The 19,492-nt window shown below is 45.2% G+C and overlaps 1 protein-coding gene across 3 annotated transcripts in view; it reads right to left on the reverse strand.

The window, feature by feature from the left end:
- The window catches only part of POLD2 (DNA polymerase delta 2, accessory subunit), a 67,890-nt gene that overhangs the window by 15,244 nt on the left and 33,154 nt on the right, over window positions 1-19,492 (reverse strand). For all 3 annotated transcript variants that reach the window (XM_069214251.1, XM_069214250.1, XM_069214252.1), the window contains 3 exons: window positions 18,507-18,621; window positions 10,578-10,776; window positions 10,202-10,282 (listed from right to left, as the gene is read on the reverse strand). In XM_069214251.1, coding sequence (XP_069070352.1) covers window positions 10,202-10,282; window positions 10,578-10,776; window positions 18,507-18,621 — 395 coding nt within the window. The remainder of the gene's footprint in view (window positions 1-10,201; window positions 10,283-10,577; window positions 10,777-18,506; window positions 18,622-19,492) is intronic.

The raw sequence follows: 19,492 nt of genomic DNA on the forward strand, positions 1-19,492 counted from the left end.
GTAGAAGTGGTTGACTAACCTCTCCCACGTCTTGGTTTGTCCCAAATGTCCAGCAAGGGGAATGTCATGGGCCAATGTTAGGATGAACTCCCTGAACAGCTGAGGCACTACCACTCTCCTAGTGGCACCAGGTTTGGGGTCTCTGGCCTCAGTGTACAGGAGTCCATCTTCCCAATAGACCCTATGTGTTCCATTTTTCTTGCCTTTGGACTCTTCAGCAGCTTGCTGCCTAAGGCCTTCAAGAGAGGGACAGGTTTCTTGTCCCTTACACAGCTCCTCCCTTGAGGGTCCCCCTGGGCCTAAGAGCTCAACCTGGTAAGGTTCAAGCTCCAAAGGCTCAGTTCCCTCAGAGGGCAGAACTTCTTCCTGAGAAGAGAGGTTCCCTTTCTTTTGCTGTGTTGCAGTTGGTTTCCCAACTGACTTTCCTGTTCTCTTGGTAGGCTGGGCCATTTGTCCAGACTCCAGCTCTACTTTTTCACCCTGTGCCTTGCATTGTGCTCTTGTTTTCACACACACCAGTTCAGGGATACCCAGCATTGCTGCATGGGTTTTTAGTTCTACCTCAGCCCATGCTGAGGACTCCAGGTCATTTCCAAGCAGACAGTCCACTGGGATATTTGAGGAGACCACCACCTGTTTCAGGCCATTGACCCCTCCCCATTCTAAAGTAACCATTGCCATGGGATGTACTTTTCTCTGATTGTCAGCGTTGGTGACTGTGTAAGTTTTTCCAGTCAGGTATTGGCCAGGGGAAACCAGTTTCTCTGTCACCATGGTGACACTGGCACCTGTATCCCTCAGGCCCTCTATTCTAGTCCCATTAATTAAGAGTTGCTGTCTGTATTTTTGCATGTTAGGCGGCCAGACAGCTAGTGTGGCTAAATCCACCCCACCCTCAGAAACTAGAGTAGCTTCAGTGTGGACCCTGATTTGCTCTGGGCACACTGTTGATCCCACTTGGAGACTAGCCATACCAGTGTTACCTGGATGGGAGTTTGGAGTGGAACCTTTCTTGGGACAGGCCTTGTCTCCAGTTTGGTGTCCATGCTGTTTACAGCTATGACACCAGGCCTTTTTGGGATCAAAGTTTTTACCCTTGTACCCATTGTTTTGTGAAGAGGCTCTGGGCCCACCCTCCTGTGCAGGTTTTTGGGGGCCTGTAGAAGACTCTTTACTATTTTGAGTTTTGGTTGTCTCATCACCCTTCCCCTGGGGAGTCTTTGTGACCCCTTTCTTTTGGTCACCCCCTGTTGAAGTCTTGGACACCCTTGTCTTGACCCAATGGTCCGCCTTCTTTCCCAATTCTTGGGGAGAAATTGGTCCTAGGTCTACCAGATGCTGATGCAGTTTATCATTGAAACAATTACTTAACAGGTGTTCTTTCACAAATAAATTGTACAGCCCATCATAATTACTTACACCACTGCCTTGAATCCAACCATCTAGTGTTTTCACTGAGTAGTCTACAAAGTCAACCCAGGTCTGGCTCGAGGATTTTTGAGCCCCCCTGAATCTAATCCTATACTCCTCAGTGGAGAATCCAAAGCCCTCAATCAGGGTACCCTTCATGAGGTCATAAGATTCTGCATCTTTTCCAGAGAGTGTGAGGAGTCTATCCCTACACTTTCCAGTGAACATTTCCCAAAGGAGAGCACCCCAGTGAGATCTGTTCACTTTTCTGGTTACACAAGCCCTCTCAAAAGCTGTGAACCATTTGGTGATGTCATCACCATCTTCATATTTTGTCACAATCCCTTTGGGGATTTTTAACATGTCAGGAGAATCTCTGACCCTATTTATATTGCTGCCACCATTGATGGGTCCTAGGCCCATCTCTTGTCTTTCCCTTTCTATGGCTAGGAGCTGTCTCTCTAAAGCCAATCTTTTGGCCATCCTGGCTAACAGGAGGTCATCTTCACTGAGAGCATCCTCAGTGATTTCAGAAATGTGGGACCCTCCTGTGAGGGACTCACTAGTTCTGACTAACACAGTTGGAGACAGGACTTGAGGGGTCCTGTTCTCCCTATTTAGGACTGGAGGAGGGACATTGGCCTCCAAGTCACTAATTTCTTCCTCTGTGAGGTCATCATCAGAGGGGTTGGCTTTTTCAAACTCTGCCAACAGCTCCTGGAGCTGAATTTTGGTAGGTCTGGAGCCAATGGTTATTTTCTTTATATTACAGAGAGACCTTAGCTCCCTCATCTTAAGATGGAGGTAAGGTGTGGTGTCGAGTTCCACCACCTGCATCTCTGTATCAGACATTATTCTGCTAAGAGTTGGAATACTTTTTTAAGAATCTAAAACTGTTTCTAGAATATAATTCAAACTTTTAACAAACTTTTAAACTCTAAAAGAAAATGCTAAACAGGGACTTAACACACAAGGCCCTAGCAGGACTTTTAAGAATTTAGAAAAATTTCAAATTGCAAAAATGAATTTCTAATGACAATTTTGGAATTTGTCGTGTGATCAGGTATTGGCTGAGTAGTCCAGCAAATGCAAAGTCTTGTACCCCACCGCTGATCCACCAATGTAGGAAGTTGGCTCTGTATGTGCTATTTCAAAGTAAGGAATAGCATGCACAGAATCCAAGGGTTCCCCTTAGAGGTAAAATAGTGGTAATAATAGATAATACTAATGCTCTATTTTGTGGTAGTGTGGTCGAGCAGTAGGCTTATCCAAGGAGTAGTGTTTAAGCATTTGTTGTACATACACATAGACAATAAATGAGGTACACACACTCAGAGACAAATCCAGCCAATAGGTTTTTATATAGAAAAATATCTTTTCTTAGTTTATTTTAAGAACCACAGGTTCAAATTCTACATGTAATATCTCATTCGAAAGGTATTGCAGGTAAGTACTTTAGGAACTTCAAATCATCAAAATTGCATGTATACTTTTCAAGTTATTGACAAATAGCTGTTTTAAAAGTGGACACTTAGTGCAATTTTCACAGTTCCTGGGGGAGGTAAGTTTTTGTTAGTTTTACCAGGTAAGTAGGTCACTTACAGGGTTCAGTTCTTGGTCCAAGGTAGCCCACCGTTGGGGGTTCAGAGCAACCCCAAAGTCACCACACCAGCAGCTCAGGGCCGGTCAGGTGCAGAGTTCAAAGTGGTGCCCAAAACACATAGGCTAGAATGGAGAGAAGGGGGTGCCCCGGTTCCGGTCTGCTTGCAGGTAAGTACCCGCGTCTTCGGAGGGCAGACCAGGGGGGTTTTGTAGGGCACCGGGGGGGACACAAGCCCACACAGAAATTTCACCCTCAGCAGCGCGTGGGCGGCCGGGTGCAGTGTAGAAACAAGCGTCGGGTTTTCAATGTTAGTCTATGAGAGATCTCGGGATCTCTTCAGCGCTGCAGGCAGGAAAGGGGGGGGTTCCTCGGGGAAACCTCCACTTGGGCAAGGGAGAGGGACTCCTGGGGGTCACTCCTCCAGTGAAAGTCCGGTCCTTCAGGTCCTGGGGGCTGCGGGTGCAGGGTCTCTCCCAGGTGTCGGGACTTAGGTTTCAGAGAGTCGCGGTCAGGGGAAGCCTCGGGATTCCCTCTGCAGGCGGCGCTGTGGGGGCTCAGGGGGGACAGGTTTTGGTACTCACAGTATCAGAGTAGTCCTGGGGTCCCTCCTGAGGCGTCGGATCTCCACCAGCCGAGTCGGGGTCGCCGGGTGCAGTGTTGCAAGTCTCACGCTTCTTGCGGGGAGCTTGCAGGGTTCTTTCAAGGCTGCTGGAAACAAAGTTGCAGCCTTTCTTGGAGCAGGTCCGCTGTCCTCGGGAGTTTCTTGTCTTTTCGAAGCAGGGGCAGTCCTCAGAGGATGTCGAGGTCGCTGGTCCCTTTGGAAGGCGTCGCTGGAGCAGGATCTTTGGAAGGCAGGAGACAGGCCGGTGAGTTTCTGGAGCCAAGGCAGTTGTCGTCTTCTGGTCTTCCTCTGCAGGGGTTTTTCAGCTAGGCAGTCCTTCTTCTTGTAGTTGCAGGAATCTAATTTTCTAGGGTTCAGGGTAGCCCTTAAATACTAAATTTAAGGGCGTGTTTAGGTCTGGGGGGTTAGTAGCCAATGGCTACTAGCCCTGAGGGTGGGTACACCCTCTTTGTGCCTCCTCCCAAGGGGAGGGGGTCACAATCCTAACCCTATTGGGGGAATCCTCCATCTGCAAGATGGAGGATTTCTAAAAGTTAGAGTCACTTCAGCTCAGGACACCTTAGGGGCTGTCCTGACTGGCCAGTGACTCCTCCTTGTTTTTCTCATTATTTTCTCCGGCCTTGCCGCCAAAAGTGGGGCCTGGCCGGAGGGGGCGGGCAACTCCACTAGCTGGAGTGTCCTGCTGGGTTGGCACAAAGGAGGTGAGCCTTTGAGGCTCACCGCCAGGTGTGACAACTCCGGCCTGGGGGAGGTGTTAGCATCTCCACCCAGTGCAGGCTTTGTTACTGGCCTCAGAGTGACAAAGGCACTCTCCCCATGGGGCCAGCAACATGTCTCGGTTTGTGGCAGGCTGCTAGAACTAGTCAGCCTACACAGATAGTCGGTTAAGTTTCAGGGGGCACCTCTAAGGTGCCCTCTGGGGTGTATTTTACAATAAAATGTACACTGGCATCAGTGTGCATTTATTGTGCTGAGAAGTTTGATACCAAACTTCCCAGTTTTCAGTGTAGCCATTATGGTGCTGTGGAGTTCGTGTTTGACAAACTCCCAGACCATATACTCTTATGGCTACCCTGCACTTACAATGTCTAAGGTTTTGTTTAGACACTGTAGGGGTACCATGCTCATGCACTGGTACCCTCACCTATGGTATAGTGCACCCTGCCTTAGGGCTGTAAGGCCTGCTAGAGGGGTGTCTTACCTATACTGCATAGGCAGTGAGAGGCTGGCATGGCACCCTGAGGGGAGTGCCATGTCGACTTACTCGTTTTGTCCTCACTAGCACACACAAGCTGGCAAGCAGGGTGTCTGTGCTGAGTGAGGGGTCTCCAGGGTGGCATAAGACATGCTGCAGCCCTTAGAGACCTTCCTTGGCATCAGGGCCCTTGGTACTAGAAGTACCAGTTACAAGGGACTTATCTGGATGCCAGGGTCTGCCAATTGTGGATACAAAAGTACAGGTTAGGGAAAGAACACTGGTGCTGGGGCCTGGTTAGCAGGCCTCAGCACACTTTCAATTGTAAACATAGCATCAGCAAAGGCAAAAAGTCAGGGGGCAACCATGCCAAGGAGGCATTTCCTTACAGATGCTAACCGCATATTCCTAACCTTAGAATACATATATCCCCAGGTGTCAGACAGGACCTGGAAGACTTTGAAGCAGCACCCCTGTGTGCTGGGAGATGATGCCTGCAGCTTTGCATGCGTCAGCTGCACCAATGTGACGTGCGTGGGTCTACATAATAGCCACCAACGCAAGCTAATCAGTTGCTGTTGAGGTTCTTTCACCCCTACAGACACAGAGCACAAATCCAATTCGTTTTGACCAATGTGCAATACCTACAGTGGAATATTTTTAGTTTAATGAGTCCAGTTCCCAGAAAGGGGAAAATGGGTGGGCCAGTGATGAATTACTACCAGAAAAGATGTTACTGAAAGTCAGTAAGTTGCTCTTCTCATGGAGACTTCTAACCACAGATTCCTCACCTTTGAACAGATAAAAGGGGAGTACCTCCCAAGGGAATGGTCTGTAAAATGGCTCAAACCAAAAGGTGCTGCAGGCCCAGTTCCTGGGATTTAGACTGATGAGGGGTCTTTCAGTGTCAGAGACTAAAAGCTTCACCTCCTGGGTGACTTTAAAGTGAATCCGGGCGCACTGGCTGCAGGCCGGGGAATCGTGAGACGACCTCAAGCACAACAGGCAGACTAAGTGGGAATCAGTGACAGCCACTTGCCTGGGGCATTCCCCACTAGGCCTAAATCCTGTTGACATGTCCCTTGAACACTGGTTTGAATTTCAAGTTTTAGAATCAGAAAACTTCGCAACATTGAGGAAAAATAATCAGAGAGACCAGAGGAGCTTTTGACTGGGGTGTGGTTCAGGGCCAAAAACAAGATATTAGTTAAAAGACCTGTTTTTCTGACAAAAATCAGAAGGTTTGTATACAGTGACACTGCAACTCTTGTCAAGGCCAAAGGTATAGGGGATCCTTTACATATGTTCATGAGTTAAAGGAGCGCTGCATCACACTGCATAGTGCAAGACACCGGTGACTGGCTGGTGGGTGATGTGTTGATAAAGAACAAATAAGCAGAATATAACTAGGTAATGTGCAAATTAGTTCCTTGTTTGGTTATGAATGGTTGTTTGTACTCTCTTGAGGGAACTCATTTGCTTGTGATGTGAAAGATACTATGTAAAGGAACCACAGAGAGATTAGCTGAGAGCACACTTTGAGCTTAAGTTTGGGGCGATTTATAAGGAATGATATTGTATTCAAGACTATTGTATTATTTTTTTGAAAATACAAAAAAAGGTGTGTACACCATGTTGCAAGTTCCATAAGCTGAAGCTAGCACCACTAAACCACAGGCAGCAAACAAGTATTCTCTTTTGTAACTGGAAGATATTATGGCATAACCCCTTCTTCAAATGTATATGCCTTCCCATCTTCATCACAGGAGGATTCCTAGTATCAAAATAGGCCTGCCCACTCTCCTTGAAGGGGAGTCTCACAAAAAGTTATATAAAATGGGATGCTGGGCACCCAGACATTGCATGATTATTATTATAAGTTTATTAAACATAGTTACTAAAAACCGTAGCATACAATAGCGTATTTTTGCAGTTGCCACCAAAAAATTCATAACACATTAAAAGGTCTAGAAGACACAATATTAAAAAGCAAACAAATCCTCAAAAGTACAATGTTCTGCAGCTCAGTTTAAAAAGGCAATTCAAAATGGTGTCCATATGTTTAAGGCCAGACATTGCATGGAGCTCTTGCGATGGAGCCAGGTAATGCCATCTGTGATGGCTGCATTCCTCAAAGCCTTTGACTTGTGGATAAAACCTTGGGACCGAAGTAAAAACGAAGACTGAGGGAAGCTCTGCCTGTTTAAAAAGAAAACCACAGAGAAGCGTGCAAGTATGCAAATGCAGTGCCTCCTCAAGCAAAGAGGAAAAACTGGAGTTCTGAGAGCAGTAGGACTTGCATTCACACAGGCTTCAGAATCTTACAAAGACACTTTTATGCTGTGAAATGATGCTTACAATGTTTATTTTGCAAGTAAGGAAACTGCAAGCACCTGCTGTTGCGCTGTTTGACCTGTCCGCCTCCTTCCACAAGTCTACTTGTTCTTGTTCCAACATTCCCAGGCTCCTTCCATAGGTAGTGAGCTCCTCTCTGATGCACAGTGAAGGATGGAGATGTTCTTTCTCCCTCACCAATCGGACTCTGTCTTCACCCTTGACTGAGCTCTTGCAACCAGTTACTGATAACTATATGACTATATGGCAAGCGAGGTAAGGTTGTACTTTCCTCCAGTATTTTGTAGGATAGCGTTCCAATCAAGGTCTCCCTCAAAGCGGCTTCACCTTGAAGCCTGACACTTCTTGATAGCAGCATATTTGGCCTACAACACTTCCATCGCAACAATCAGTAACAATTAACTCAAAGGTCAAGGGTACTAAACTACAAGGAACTGAGGTTAGTGAAGCCCTCCCTCTTCTACAGTAGAACTGCCGGGTGAAGTGCAACAGATCTGTGGACATAACATGACTACAGTAATGTTAAGATAATTAATTGAATGTTAATTAAAATGTCATTCACATGCAGTAAAGAGGAGAAAACTAGTCAGCCAAACTGCACTGCTGCACATTCAAGACAACACAAAACAACTTCAACAGGCACTCGACTTAGCGCTAAAATAAAACCGAGCATTGTCTGTGATATGAACAAAGCCCATACAAAAGGAACCCTCCTCCTTAGTAAGCACCAACGAGGCACCTCACGCTGACAATCCCTTTTGTCTGCCAGCTGAAGTGAGAATGGTTTAAACACACAGATAGATCTGTTAGGGTACAAATTCTTGAAGGCAGTCAATCCATGTCAGGAAGCACAAAGACCTGCTTATTTGAAAGCCCACTAAAACATTTGTGTTCATCCAAAACCTGAATAAAAGCTATCAACAGTTTTCACAGATGACACAGCAACACCTAAGGGCTATGAAACTATAACAGTGGTGGCCTTATGATCTATCTATTGCTAACACAAAGGTGGATGCATCTGTATTTTATGCAGTCTACACCTCCCAATTGCTTTTGTAATACGGTTTTCTTCCACTAGACACTGACCTTACCAACATTGCTGAGGAACAAAGGGCCTGATTTACCGTTTGGTGGACAGAGTATTTCATTGCAACTAAGACGGAGTAGCTTGTCTGCCAAACGCTCGGTCCGCCCACCCTATTTTGAGTTGAGCAGACTGCCAGGATTACGCCTAGCAAGTAAAATTTATACAGTCTGCGGAAATCTTCCTTTGACAACCCGAGGGAGAGCGGGTTGTCGTAGTTAAGGCATCTGATCATCTGCCCTATTTAGAGTAGGGGGGTCAAATGGCTTTTTTCTGGCCGTCACCATCAGGAATATCCTGACGGTGAGGAGCATTACAAATAAAAGTTTTTTTCTTTTCCAACAAAAGACTCCCACTTTCAGTTTGTTTTTGGAAAAGAAAAACACTTGTGAACTCTCACATGGCTTTGTATGAACTGCTGTTGCAGCGATTCATTTAAACCCATAGGGCTCACAGTAGGGTGATTAGTGAAATGTCAATTTGGCAGGTGGAGTAAAGGCAAGGGTGGAGAATGTAAAGTCTTCTGCAACCCTGACAGCCTTTACTCCATCCGCCAGCCTCTTAATCAGGCCCAAAGTGTTCTGGAATGGCATGGATATAAACCAAAATTACCTTCACATGCTACATTAAAATAGCTGCAACACACCCACACTTGGCCTCAAAACCCAGAAAATCAAAAAACAGCAAGCATGTAGGAAACACTTCTGTGGACGTGACCCCATACGTTTACCTCACCTCTAGTCATTCCTGAAACATTCTCAGACTTCACTCTTTCCAGAAAAACAGGGGAAATAATCCCCAAAAATGAAACGTGGCCATGGTTCTGGCAACTGTAGGTGTATTTTGAGACTTGTTAGTGACGTAAGTTCAGTAGGACATCATTCAAGTTGCATATTAAAGAAGCAAGCTGCTGTCTTTTGTAAGGGGTTAGCTCAGGGCAGGGAGCAAGTGGTGATAGGCAAAAAGGAGAATGGTTAACTGTTTACTGTAGTGCATTTCTTATTTCTTTGTTGAGCGTGATGTGCAGAGGTTATGATGTTGAGAGGAATTTGTCAGTGTGTAGTAACAAAAAACCAGTGCTTGAGACATTAAAGACCTGCTGCACCAAACATCATACAGCAGAGTCCCTTTGAGTGTTCATAACATATTGTGTGCATGGCAACTGGAGAGTGCTCTATGGATTGTAGAAGTTGAAGTTTTGAGGATATTTGGAAGGTCAAGGGGGGATGTGTTCCAGTGGTGAGGGACATGAGGTAAAACTATCTAATACGGAGGAGGTGTTGGGGATTATCAGTGGCCAGATCTTGTTGGGTGGAGGATCAGTAGGGCAAAAGGAGAACAGATGTTAGGAGCCTACAGACAGCAACAAGGTGGGGTAAAAACGCAAGGGCAGATTCAAAGAGAAAAAGGACAAACCTCGTAAGAGAGCAAGAGTTCATTGTAGTCAGGCTGCTTAACGTCTATAATTCCAAGTGGAGACAGATTAGGAATGGTACAGGTAACAGCAACCAAAGTAAGTACTTATCGAAGGTGTTGGAAAGAGTGTCTCTTACAGCCAAACAGCTTGCTGGAAGCTTGAGTATTAATTGTTACTCATGTGTGCCTATCCCAATCTCCCTTCTTTGTGTTGGGTGATAAGCAGATATCGTATTGCTTCATACTGGATTTCTCAGAAGTGAGGCGGGTTGTTCGGGAGTGAAGCTTTTTGAGCCTCTTTCAAGGCTGTGACAGGCGGCACCATGAGCATGCACCTTTAGCATTGATAGTATGTGGCCACCCTGCAGAGCTCTATCTAAATTTCTCCCTTCCTCAGAACTGTCTCAGGCACTGCCCCAAAACCAGAAGCCCTAGTACGAGTTTGATCAACGAATGAAAGGGTCAAATCCCGATCGGCAAGCTTTTTTAAAGGGCATCTGCCGGCCCTGCACTTACACTCAGCTGTAGCAGAAGTTCATCCAGCATCCTGATGGACTCCACACTAGCAGCTTGAGTTTTCTTTGTCAGGTACTTGGCCTGAAAAAACAGAGGACGAGATCACTGGATATCCACATAGCCACCCATATCATTACACAAAGTTGCTCCATCCACACAAGATACTCAAGCACACAGGACAGATACTGTGCAGGTAGCAGGCTGCAATAGCCCTCACACACAGCAAAGACATAGCAGATAGCAGCAGTTTCCCCTTACATAAAAACAGATACAGCATGGCCACTAGTATTACAAGCTACCTTCAAAGAGCATGGGCGGAGGCATTCCAAGCTTCCAGCATAAACACCCGCTGTCCCCATGCCACATCGAGGTTTACCTTATTCAGCGTATCCTTGCTCTGTGTGCTCTTGCTCAGTAGGTTGCCTGCCAGGATTACACGGGAAATCTGTGAGGCACTGGTCTGCTCCCCTTCATCGCCCACCTGGCCGGTGACCACGTCCAGCAGCAGCTGCAGGCCAAGGAGGCTTTCTCCACTCCCACTGCCCAGTCCCAGCCCTGAAGCCAGCAGCACAAACCTGTTCCAGCAAGACAGGGAAAGGAGTGAGAACATAAACTCTCTCCAATTTGGTTACTCCAAGGGCAAATTAAAGTCTCTGGCACTTCTTGGGTCTCTCCGCACTCTTTTCCATTATCAGGGGAACACTAAAGAAGGGTTTAATAAAGAAAACAGAGAAATGATGGTTGGGCAAGATCTCCATCTTTCTATGTCTCTCTCTCTCTCTCTCTCTCTCTCTCTCTCTCTCTCTCTCTCAATAAAGAGTCAGTTCAAGCCCTGCTTTCCTTTCCACAATCACAAGTGCAGGAAAAAGCTTTTGACTAGTGTGGAGAGTACAGTGGAATTTGGACCACATCCCAATTGACCATATTGGTCATACTGTCTAGATAGAGGCATTCTCCTGTAAGGCAGGAGTTGATCACACCCACATTTGGGAATATGTAAAAAGCAGATATATACATTTGATTTTCACTTGAGCTCTTAATGAAACAAGTTGCACTGGAATCTCCCAGCTGATGACGCATTGCCTCTCCTTGAAAACAACGTATTTTAAAAGCTATGGCAGGAGTGTGTAATTGAATGAAATTTTTACGTGTCCATGGGACAGCTTGCTTCGTAAATCAACTTGTCCTGCAACAAAATCCACTTGTCCCTTTGGTGCCATGTAGTGCAGCGACAAATTATGGCAGCAATCTCATTATATAAGGGCTTTGATAATAGCCTTTCTGATTATGCCAGTGCTCAAATTAGGGTTTGAATACTAGCAAATCCCTTATTTTGCCACCTTTCCACAGATGTACATACTGAGGCTGTCGGTAGCAGTAAGCAATAGTTCCAGGTTTGAAATGCCCTTTGGAGTCTGTACAAACTTATGAACTTGCATGTTTTAGGGAGTTTTACCAGCTCTTCTCTAATTGTCTCCCATCCTGAGAAATCTTGGAAATGTATTCCTGACAGTTGGGGAAAAAGGTAATTGGAAGGAAAGTGAACTTGTAAATGCTCAACAGATTTTCACATAAGCAAATCTAGACATACATGTTTGCTTGAGATAAAATTTAGTTCACAAATATTTTCTAGGAGTAACATTTCCTGACCTACTTCTGTAAATTCTTGGTAATTCATGAGTTGTAAATCTGCACGAATGCAAGGACATATACCATGGGTGCACTTTTGTGACATCCTTTAAGCACTGGGTCCGTAATTAAGCCTGGCGTTAACCAAGACATTTCGTTTTTTTTTTACAGTTATGTCTCTCTCTCGATCTATTGGCAGGCTTTACTATGAGTGACAGCATTCTGCTCTTCCACAAGAAGCACTTTGGCACACAAAGTAGTTTTGTTCAATGCCAGGAACTACTGTGACAATGTGTGCTTTTTGAGACCAAAACATATTTTTGCTCTTGCCAACGTTTGTTATCGCAGTGAGGGCCCGGCAGCTCCCACAACAATAAAGGTTTACAAAAAACATGTCAAAACAAGACTCACATTGACAAAACCAAAAGACTAGCGACCAATGTGGAACCTACTGTCTTTGACAATGCTTGTTTACATAATCTTGTTGAAACTGGTTACACTGCTTTTTCAATTATGGCTATATTTTCTAGAAATACTAGCATGCATCAACACATTTTACTAAATGATGCTTCAAAGAAATGGTACCAAAAATTCACAGCAGCTTAGCAAAACTTTTTTATTATCCTCACTTCATTTTTCAATGAACGTTTTGATTTTGAAATCAAAGAATCCTCAATATTGCTTTCATGCTTCTGAAATTATTTGCATCTAACCAGAGAGTATTCTGGGAGCATTATAAGTAGCCTCATATTGTTCAACTTTGTAAATGTGGGTACGCATTTTTATATTGGAACTACTACCAGTAGTGCTGTCAGAGCTTACACCAGTTCCTTAGAGCCAGCTCACCATTATAATAAAGGCTTTGAATTAATGAACCATAAATACAAGTTCGAACAGAATTAACATTTTGACTCATGTTACCTTTACTGTAGACAATGCCCTTCCCTGATCCATAATGTGGTGCAGTAAACTGGCAGCCAAAGGGTTTGAGCTGCAGGGGGTTGGGCCTACTTGCCCCAAGGACAAAATAAATATGGAACCTTGTTGTTCTTGACCCCAAACAATATGTCCTGGGCATTGGGATAAAGGAATTCCACACCCCCTGTATGGTATTGTTCTTGGCTAATCTTGGTTTACCAGACTTATGTAGATTGTCAACATTACACATTTTGCGCTGTATCTAATTTAAAGTGGGCCAAGTTTCTGTCTCGTACATATATTGAAAGTAAATCCACAATTTAAGGACGTTGCAGTATGAAGTTTACTGAAAACGGTCCCCAGAGCAGCCTTCAGTCAAGTGTCAGGAGATTAAGTGCCTTACAATTCCAAGCATAAAAAAATCTGACAACCTTGACAAAGATTAGGGGTTTCCAACCTTTTCACTAACAAAGCTACTTATGTTCAATAAAAATCACCCTGAGCTACTAATATTATTAGTGCTATACACATCAGACAAGATTACATTAGCGGTCATCCATGCAAGATTACCAGACGTGATCACCTCAGTGCAGGAATGCCAGTAGTACCATAAAAAAAGGCTTAGACAATCTGCAATGCCTCTACAAGTGTAATACATAACAGCCCCTACTGCAATGCCTTCTGGCACCAATGTAATAATATTAATCCCTTCCCCGCAATGGACATAATGGTTACCATTACGTCCTGGTATAGGCCCTCGGGGGAAGCGCTGGCGCCCCCCCTGCTGAGGACCTTCCCCCCGACCCCCTTGCCCCCAGGGCGGGGCTGGAAGGGGAATCGCTTCCCCTTCCACCCCCGATCCCCCCAGACCTCCCCAGTGACGTCTGATGACATCAGTGTGCCAATGTGCACTGACCTTATCAGAGGTCAACTCCTGTCGCTCTGGAAGCAATTCTTCCAGCGCAACCAGAGGAGAAACTGATTAGTTTCTGCTCAGTACGGAGGGCAGGGGAGGCATGAAAAGGGAAGGAAAGGCAAATTGTTTTTAGGCCAGTTCTGATTTGGGGGGCAGAACGGTCTATTTCTATTAGGCCGATCTGTCCCAAGGGAAAGCAGAACTCACTTAGGCACCAGGGATTGGTGTGTGTTCTGTTTGGGGGGGCGGCAGCCCCTTGGGCAAGGGTCGCTCCCCATGGAGGCACATTACTGTTGGCCATCTCTGCCCCCTAGGGAAGATTTGTTTTTCAAAATAAGAGGGTGGGGATGTGCTATACCCCCACCCCAAATAAACGGGGTCAAAGTTGTTCTGCCCACCAGTGGGCAGATGGGGCAATTACCCTGATCCACAAACAAGGGGGGGCAGAAAGTCTACTAGATGCCAGGGAATAAAAACAAATAATAATAATAATAGTATGGTGGTGGCTACAAACCAGTATGGGCATGGTTATGCCCCTCCCCCCAACTGAAGGGGGTAACAGTCTTTCAGCTATCCCCCAAACACTAAAACATCTTATTCCACGGCAAGCAAGAGGACATTTGAGTATTTTGGGTTTTGGTTTTACATTTGGGCCCTGAGAGCTTGGCTAACTCTTAAAATCGTCCCACTTGAAATGTAGAGTGCTGCACTTTTTGGACTTATGGACACTGCCATGTAGAAAAATCCACAAGACCTAGACACATCTGAAAACTAAACATCTAGGTGAGTCCAGGGTGGTGTGCTTCACATGTACACTGCACCATTTTCTTACCCACAATGCCCTGTAAACCTCCAACTCTGCTGGAAATCACAAATTTTTTCCAAATTTTTGTGATGGAACCTTCCGGAATCTGCAGGAACCCACAAAATTCTTACCACCCAGCATTGTCTCATCTATACAGATACAAATTCTGCCCCACTTGTCAGCCTAAAAATGCTTTTTTTCAAACTGCCCTTTTGGACCCGCTTTGGTTCCCACTCAATTTCGACCTGTTTTTAGCTCTTCCCTGTCGCAGGCACTTGGCCCACCTACACAAGTGAGGTATCATTATTATTGGGAGACTGAGGGGAACGTTGGGTGGTAGGAAATTTGTCCCTGTGCAGTAATCCCACACATATATGTGGGAAACGTGATTTTGTTAGCTAAATTTGAGGTTTGCAGAGGATTCTGGGTAAGAAAACATTGGGGGAACCACGCAAGTCACACCTCCCTGGATTTCCTTGGGTGTCTATTTTTAAGAAATGTTTGGGTTTGGTAGGTTTCCCTATATGGCTGCTGAGTCCATGACCAAAAACATAGGTCACCCCCCTCAAAAACGGGTAGTTTAGTATTTGATCATTTTGATGTGTCCACATAGTGTTTTGGGGCATTTCCTTTCCCGGGCACTAGGCCTACGCACACAAATGAGGTACAATTTTTATCGGGAGACTTGGGGAACGCTGGGTGGAAGGAAATTTGGCGCTCCTCTCAGATTCCAGAACCTTGTGTCACCCAAATGTGAGGAAAAAGTGTTTTTTTTGGGCCAAACTTTGAGGTTTGAAAAGGATTCTGGGTAACAGAACCTGGTGAGAGCCCCACAAGTCACCCCATCTTGGATTCCCCTAGGTATATAGTTTTCAAAAATGCACAGGTTTGCTAGGTTTCCCCAGGTGCCGGCTGAGCTAGAGGCCAAAATCCACAGCTGGGCACTTTGCAAAAAACAGGTCTGTTTTCTTTGGGAAAATGTGATGTGTCCACGTTGTGTTTTGGGGTATTTCCTGTCACGGATGCTAGGCCTACCCACACAAGTGAGGTACCATTTTTATCAGGAGACTTGGGGGAAAACTGGATGGAAGGAAATCTGTGGCTGCTCTCAGATTCCAGAATTTTCTGTCACCAAAATGTGAGGAAAAAGTGTTTTTTTAGCAAGATTTTGAGGTTTGCAAAGGATTCTGGGTAACAGAACCTGGTGAGAGCCCCGCAAGTCACTCCATCCTGGATTCCCCTAGGAGTCTAGTTTTAAAAAATGCACAGGTTTGGTAGGTATCCCTAGGTGCTGGCTGAGCTATAGGCCAAAATCTACAGCTAGGCACTTTGCAAAAAACATGTCAGATTTCAATGTAAAAATGTGATGTGTCCATGTTGCGTTTCCTGTAACGAGCATTAGGCCTACCCACGCAAGTGAGGTACCATTTTTATCTGGAGACTTGGGGGAACACAGAATAGCAAAACAAGTTTTTTTTTTCCTTTCAAATGTAAGACAGTGTGTAAAAAAGACGTCTATTTGAGAAATGCCCTGTGATTCACATGCCAGTGTGGGCACTCCGGAATTTAGAGATGTGCAAATAACCACTGCTTCTCAACACCTTATCTTGTGCCCATTTTGGAAATACAAATGTTTTCTTGATACCTATTTTTCACTCTTTATATTTCAGCAAATGAATTGCTGTATACCTGGTATAGAATGAAAACCCATCTCAAGGTGCAGATGATTTATTGACTCTGGGTATTTAGGGTTCTTGATGAACCTACAAGCTCTATATTTCTGCACAACCAGAAAAGTCCAGCAGACGTAACAATATATTGCTTTAAAAAAATCTGACATTGCAGGAAAAAGTTACAGAGGAAAACGTTGAGAAAAATAGCTGTTTTTTTCACCTCAATTTCAATATTTTTTTATTTCAGCTGTTATTTTCTGTAGGAATACCTTGTAGGATCTACACAAATTACCCCTTGCTGAATTCAGAATTGTGTCTACCTTTAAGAAATGTTTAGCTTTCTGGGATCCAGCATTGGTTTCACACCCATTTCTGTCACTAACTGGAAGGAGGCTGAAAGCACAAAAAATAGTAAAAATTGGGTATGTCCCAGTAAAATGCCACAATTGTGTTGAAAATGGGGTTTTCTGATTCACATCTGCCTGTTCCTGAAAGCTGGTGATTTTAGCACCGCAAACCCTTTGTTGGTGCCATTTTCAGGTAAAAATACCACAAGCCTTGTTCTGCAGCCCTTTTTCCCATTTTGTTTTTAAAAAAACGACATTTTTGCTGGAATTTTGGCTAATTTCTTGGTCCCCTTAAGGGGAACCCACAAAGCCTGGGTACCTCTGGAGTCCCCATGAGTAAAACTTGGCAATGTTAGGGTGCAAATGGACTGGAGCATACGAGAAAAAAGAACACAAAAGAGGGGAAAAAAACACCAGTGAAGGTACTGCTTTTAAACTAGTGCTCAAAGATGTTCAAGGACAAATTCTAAAGTGCATGGATTCCTATTCCCCTAACACTAGGCTTAACAGTGTCTCCATGTTTTCATTTGGAAAGGAACCATGGCCTTTGTTGACATTTACCACATCAAGAATTTCAAAATCAGACAGGAGGTGGATGTGCTAAATTTACATATAAGATGTATGGGCTGACAAAAGCTCTAAATAAGAACTTGCTCTGTCACGTGTTAGATTGTATACTGTGTGGGCCAATGGAAACAAAGGTCTACAGCAGTGGTTCCCATCCTTTTGACTTCTATGGACCCCCACTTTATCATTATTGGATACAGGGGACCCCCACTGAATCATTATTGGAATCCGCCACCGAGTCATTACTGAAAGTTGGGGAGCTAATCTGTTAATATTATTGAATTTTCTAGGTAGCCGCGGACCCCCTGAGGAGGCTTCGCAGACCCCCGATTGGGAACCACTGGTCTACAGAGTTCAAAACCTACAGGGCAGGCCGAATGCTTTATATTTTAATTTTCATAGTACATAAAATGGGTACCTCTATGGCTGTTTTTGAGTAATATATCCAAATCTCTGTATGAAAATAGTATCCTCCTTTAATGTTGTTCAAGACATACTTCCTCAGTGCCTCTCTCAAAGTCCCCTTCACCCAACTATCTCCTTCCCTTACGTTAGCAGTCTCTTTCAGTGATCACAGCAGCCTCGCCCAGTGATCTTTCACCTAGTCTAGTATAACAACACTTTGTCACAACCACGAGAACGTGAGAATAAAGGAATATCTCTTCACGAGCAGTAGCAGACCACCTAACATTTCCGGAAAGAATTCCCCAAGACATCTCAGAAATCTTGTTATTATTCCATCATTTCTTCTGCCTACATCTCCTTGCATGTCAATCTGAATGAGACACAAAAAATGATGACTGTATAGCACAAACCTCAGCGTGTGTTGTCAAAAGACATAAATATGCCTTACGTTATGCAGAATATTTCCCACAAAGGCATTACAGCTAGAATCAACGTAACAACTAATACTCATTTGCAGAATTATATTCCTAACGGTGTGAAACCCACCACCGCTAACACAAAAGCACCATATATGGAATGTACAGAATATTGAGTGTGAGAATAAAAGAACATATTCATAGCACTGGGTGCAAACAGCATGAATAATTACAACACTTATAACTGACTAAATCACCAACACTGATCTCCTCCAGAGTAGGGTGCTACCCTTCTGAAAAAGTGATTCAGTGCCTCACCAGTTCTAATAAGCACTATATAAACAGCAATGCAATATCTAGAACCCATATATTACCTTATTAGACCCTGGATTCTTTTCACTTCCTCTATCCCTGAGAGTCTCAACCTGTTATTCGCTGTCACTCTCCTTTCGCATATCCTGGCATGCTTCTTTTCCCTTTTCCTGCAGTATCCTTCTATCCTCCAATTACCAATTGCAGTCTCATCCCCAGCGCCTACTGTCCACTTCAGACAGCTGCAGGTATCGTCCCTGTTAACCCACTTCCTGAACCTTGCTCCCACCTCCACAATTACACTTCCAGCCTCTCACCTGTCACTCTCAAGGACTGGTCGTGGCACCTGAGGGGGCATGTCAGCTATGCAGTGGTCCTCCACCATGAACCGTCCAGCTTCGTCCTCTGCCCCAAACACAGCGAGGATGGTACCTGGGTAGGAGAAAGAAAATACCATTGACACTAGATCTCTCTGGCAAAGGGGCAACAGCACAAAATAACCAATAGGGGTCTGGTTGGGATGCTGGTGACATGGATATGAAGGTGGAAACTGCATCAGTCCAAGGAACGCTTCAGCACAGGGCCGAACGAGGCCAAGAACGGCAGATCTCAGCTGATGGAAGCCAGAGCACCAGGCTGCAGGCGGCAGCAACAATGGGCTGCAGGCAATCAGTCTGGCCCAACTGAAACAGCAACAAGGGCAGAGGATAGAAGCGAGCAGCATAAAGCAAAGGAGCTTGATCCAACAGGGTAAGAGGCAAAGAAGCACCAGCCCGAGAGCGGCAGGAGCACCCGGCCAAGAGTGGCACACCACAGCAAGAAAGGTCAACAGCCCCAGCCCAAGAGAGGAAGTAAATAACAGTCACAGGAAGCAGCAGAGGGAGGACAGAGGGGCGGACCAGGACAGGAGAGGCTGAGTGTCGCTGAGGCAAAGAGCTGAGTGGGACAGTGTCACTTATTTGAGAAAGGACCGAGCTAAATCCAGTGCAAGAAGCAGTGCAGGGCCTACTGACAGCAGCATACAGTGGGTGGAGTGGCAAAACTGGCATCGCTCAACAGCCGCACCTGACGGGCAAGGTAGTAGCAGCAGGCACCAGGTGGGAGTAGCACTGGGTCAAGGATGAGGGCAGCACCAGCTAGCAGCAGAAGAACCAGCCAAAGCGGAGAAGTAATATGGGCATTTGAGGGCAGCAGGCGGAGGGGATAAAGGAAGCAGGACATGACAGAGGATTGCAGTAGCACCAGAGTAAGGGATGGCACAGCACATGGTAAGGAAGGTGACAGCCAGTCCGGCAACTAGCAC

The sequence above is a fragment of the Pleurodeles waltl genome, chromosome 11 (assembly GCF_031143425.1).
Source record: "Pleurodeles waltl isolate 20211129_DDA chromosome 11, aPleWal1.hap1.20221129, whole genome shotgun sequence".
Taxonomy (NCBI): domain Eukaryota; kingdom Metazoa; phylum Chordata; class Amphibia; order Caudata; family Salamandridae; genus Pleurodeles; species Pleurodeles waltl.